The 3662-nt window shown below is 22.8% G+C and overlaps 1 protein-coding gene across 1 annotated transcript; it reads right to left on the bottom strand.

Annotated features, from left to right (window-relative positions):
• Positions 1–1046: 1046 nt before the first annotated feature.
• Positions 1047–1481, bottom strand: LOC131649658 (protein TRACHEARY ELEMENT DIFFERENTIATION-RELATED 7A-like). Its single transcript, XM_058919410.1, has one exon. The coding sequence runs from the start codon at positions 1479–1481 to the stop codon at positions 1047–1049; it is 435 nt and encodes a 144-aa protein (XP_058775393.1).
• Positions 1482–3662: the final 2181 nt, after the last annotated feature.

Genomic DNA, 3662 nt, shown 5'->3' on the forward strand with positions numbered 1-3662 from the left:
AAACTGCAGTTAATAATAGAACAATTAAGCATAGCTATTAAATTGTGGCATTTCAGCTCCCAAAAAACAACATACCAAAACTGATATAATAACTATTCAACAGAACTAATATGGTGTGGATTTCAACTCCCTACTACTTCATCACATTGTGAAACATATAAAAGAAACTATCATCACAACAATGTTTAAAACCATTATGTCTAATCCTTCTTGTCTTGATCAATTTAATGAACAATGTCGGTTCAGCATTTGTAAATCAACAAAAACCATGCAACATCAGTGTAATGCATTCAAGAAGCTTACGATAATTTCGGTTCACACAAAACCTATTGCATCAAATCTTTGTCTACAACATACAACATTGTTATAATTAGGAGAAAACTAATGTAACAATTAAGATAACAACTAAGTAAATAATGGTTACTAAATAACAATGTTAGCAATTAAGTTTTTCTATTGGCGGCTTCAACTAAAGAGGTCTATATAAGCTACTAACCCTGCAGCGTAATTGATGTATGATGCTTGCATTCTGAATTTTCTTATATGATAGATGACGAATTAACATCTCTCAACTAAAATAACTTAATTACACTATAATGAAATTATAATAATATTAAGTGAATTGGTATATTTCATTGAGTTGATTTCACCTTAACAAAATTAAGTGACGTACTCGAATTTAACAAGTTTGTTAATAACACATTAAGATGAATCTAAATTAATAATTTTTTTAAAAATCCCCATTAAGATAAATCTAAATTAATAATTTTTTTTAAAATCCCCATATGACAATGTTGTAGGCAAAAGCTTATCTCTTTCATGGGCTTTTACCCTGTTTTATTCAAAAGAAAAGTATATGCACGATACCTAATTCTTCTTGAAGAAGAAATAACATCATTATATTGATCACATTTCTTAACATTAAACTAAACCAAATAAACAAAGTAGTCATTATAATAATATTTATTACTATCATTAAATAAACAATAAATTACAAGCATTTAAAATTTTATTTTTCATTATATTTATAATGAATTTTGTTGTTTCTAAGCTCTATGAGGTGGTGGTGATAGATGATCATTTGTTCTAGGGTTAGGTCCAGACGGCGGAACAACACCTTTTGGTAACATTACAAAATATAATTTTTTTAATTTATGAGGCGGTGGCTTTGGTGGATCAGAAATTATAGGATTAGGTCCTGATGGTGGAACACAGTCAACTTTTTGTTTGATATTTAATTTATGAGGTGGTGACTTTGGTGGATCAGAGATTACAGGGTTAGGTCCTGATGGTGGAACACGATCAACTTTGTGTTTGGTATTTAATTTATGAGGTGGCGGCTTTGGTGGATCAGAAATTATAGGATTGGGTCCTGATGGTGGAACACGATCAACTTTTTGTTTGATATTTAATTTATGAGGCGGTGGCTTTGGTGGATCAGAGATTATAGGATTGGGTCCTGATGGTGGAACACGATCCATTTTTTGTTTGGTATTTAATTTATGAGGTGGTGGCTTTGGTGGATCAGAAATTATAGGATTGGGTCCGGACGGTGGAACACGGTTAACTTTTTTTTTTGGTATTGTATTCAGACTCAAGATCGCCTATGGCATGAGAAAAAAACAAGAGAGACATGATGCCAAACAAATAAACCGTTGAAGTTTCCATCTTTAATAATTTGGTATATAAGTGTGGTAAAACAACATATAAATAAGGCTGCAATACGATGCAAAAAAAGAAAAAAAAGAAGGTTTAATGTGTTTCTTTTACAAGTTTTTTAAAAAAATTATTTACACGACAAAGGTTTAAATGTGTTTGTTTATGATTTGATATACATTGTCTTTTTTATTAATGAGTCTAAATATATTATGATCACGTATATTATTTATTAATTAGTTAGGATCCTTTGATAGGTTATAAAGTCTGGTCTATGGGATACTCTCATTTTCTTTAAGTCTCAAAAGTTAACATTTCAAAATTAATTAATAATAATAATTTTTTAAATATTAATTATTTAATATCACATAGAATAATTCTTAATCATTTATTTTAGTGTTAAGATCTATTTTCATTTTTTAAATATTAAATTAATTTTTAATTAATATTTTTTTAAACTGTGACTGTACTGCCACGGTGTATTTTTTTCTTTCATTTTTTAAATACTAAATTAGTTTTAATTTTAATTTCATTTTAAATAATTCTAATTTAATAATATCCAAAAAGCCAAAATTGTTTCTTAAGGAATCGAGCCCAAGACTTTTAAACAATATCTTAAATTGTTACCACTAGGCCAATATGCATTCATGACAAATTATTCTAAAGATTTTTAATAATATTTAATAATTCTAAATTAAAAACAAAAATTACAAAATTTATATCAATGGATCTCGAACCTAAGTTCGATAAATGATAATCATTTTACAACTAGAAAAATCAATTTTTATTATTAATATTCATAATAATATCTACTTAACTTAATAATTTAGAATAAACATTTACTTATTTCAAATAATACATAAATAAATATTTACTAATTTTAAATAATACACCAATTTAAAAATAAATTTATAAAATGTAAATCCTCATTATATTTAATCAATTAGAAATAAATTAAATTATATGTAATTAAAATTAAATAACACACAAATAAATATTTACTTATTTCAAGCTAATTAAAATTAAATAATAATTAATTAATTTAATTGTAATTAAATTAATTGTTAAAATATTTAATCGATTGAAATTAAATAATAAATTAATATTTTAATTATTTAGTTGATTCAAACTAATTTGTGGTCAATTAGTTTAATAATAATTCAATTAATTATTATTTTATTTATTTTATTTGATTAATTATATTAAATAATTCTAAATTAAAAACAAAAATTACAAAATTTATATCAATGGATCTCGAACCTAAGTTCGATAAATGATAATCACTTTACAACTAGAAAAAAAAATTTTTATTATTAATATTCATAATAATATCTACTTAACTTAATAATTTAGAATAAACATTTACTTATTTCAAATAATACATAAATAAATATTTACTAATTTTAAATAATACACCAATTTAAAAATAAATTTATAAAATGTAAATCCTCATTATATTTAATCAATTAGAAATAATTTAAATTATATGTAATTAAAATTAAATAACACACAAATAAATATTTACTTATTTCAAGCTAATTAAAATTAAATAATAATTAATTAATTTAATAGTAATTAAATTAATTGTTAAAATATTTAATCGATTGAAATTAAATAATAAATTAATTCTTTAATTATTTAGTTAATTCAAACTAATTAGTGGTCAATTAGTTTAATAGTAATTCAATTAATTATTATTTTATTTATTTTATTTGATTAATTATATTTAGGATTTATATTTTATTTATTTTATTTTTTAATTTTTTGTATTATATAAGATTAGTAAATATTTATTTTTTATCTGAAATAAGTAAATGTTTGTTCTGAATTATTAACTTAAGTATTCATTATTAAGAATATTAACAATAGAAATTGATTTGTCTAGTTGTAAAGTGATTATAATTTAGCTTGAGCGGACCTGGGTTTGAGACCTCATTGGTACAAATTTTAACTTTTTTGTTTTAAATACATAATTATTTAATATTACTAGAAATCATAAGAATTAT

This window comes from Vicia villosa, linkage group LG2, assembly GCF_029867415.1.
Source record: "Vicia villosa cultivar HV-30 ecotype Madison, WI linkage group LG2, Vvil1.0, whole genome shotgun sequence".
Classification (NCBI taxonomy): domain Eukaryota; kingdom Viridiplantae; phylum Streptophyta; class Magnoliopsida; order Fabales; family Fabaceae; genus Vicia; species Vicia villosa.

Bases quoted from the DNA above. Each gene is read 5' to 3' on its own strand.
- LOC131649658 (XM_058919410.1), bottom strand. From the start codon at position 1,481: ATGGATCGTGTTCCACCATCAGGACCCAATCCTATAATCTCTGATCCA.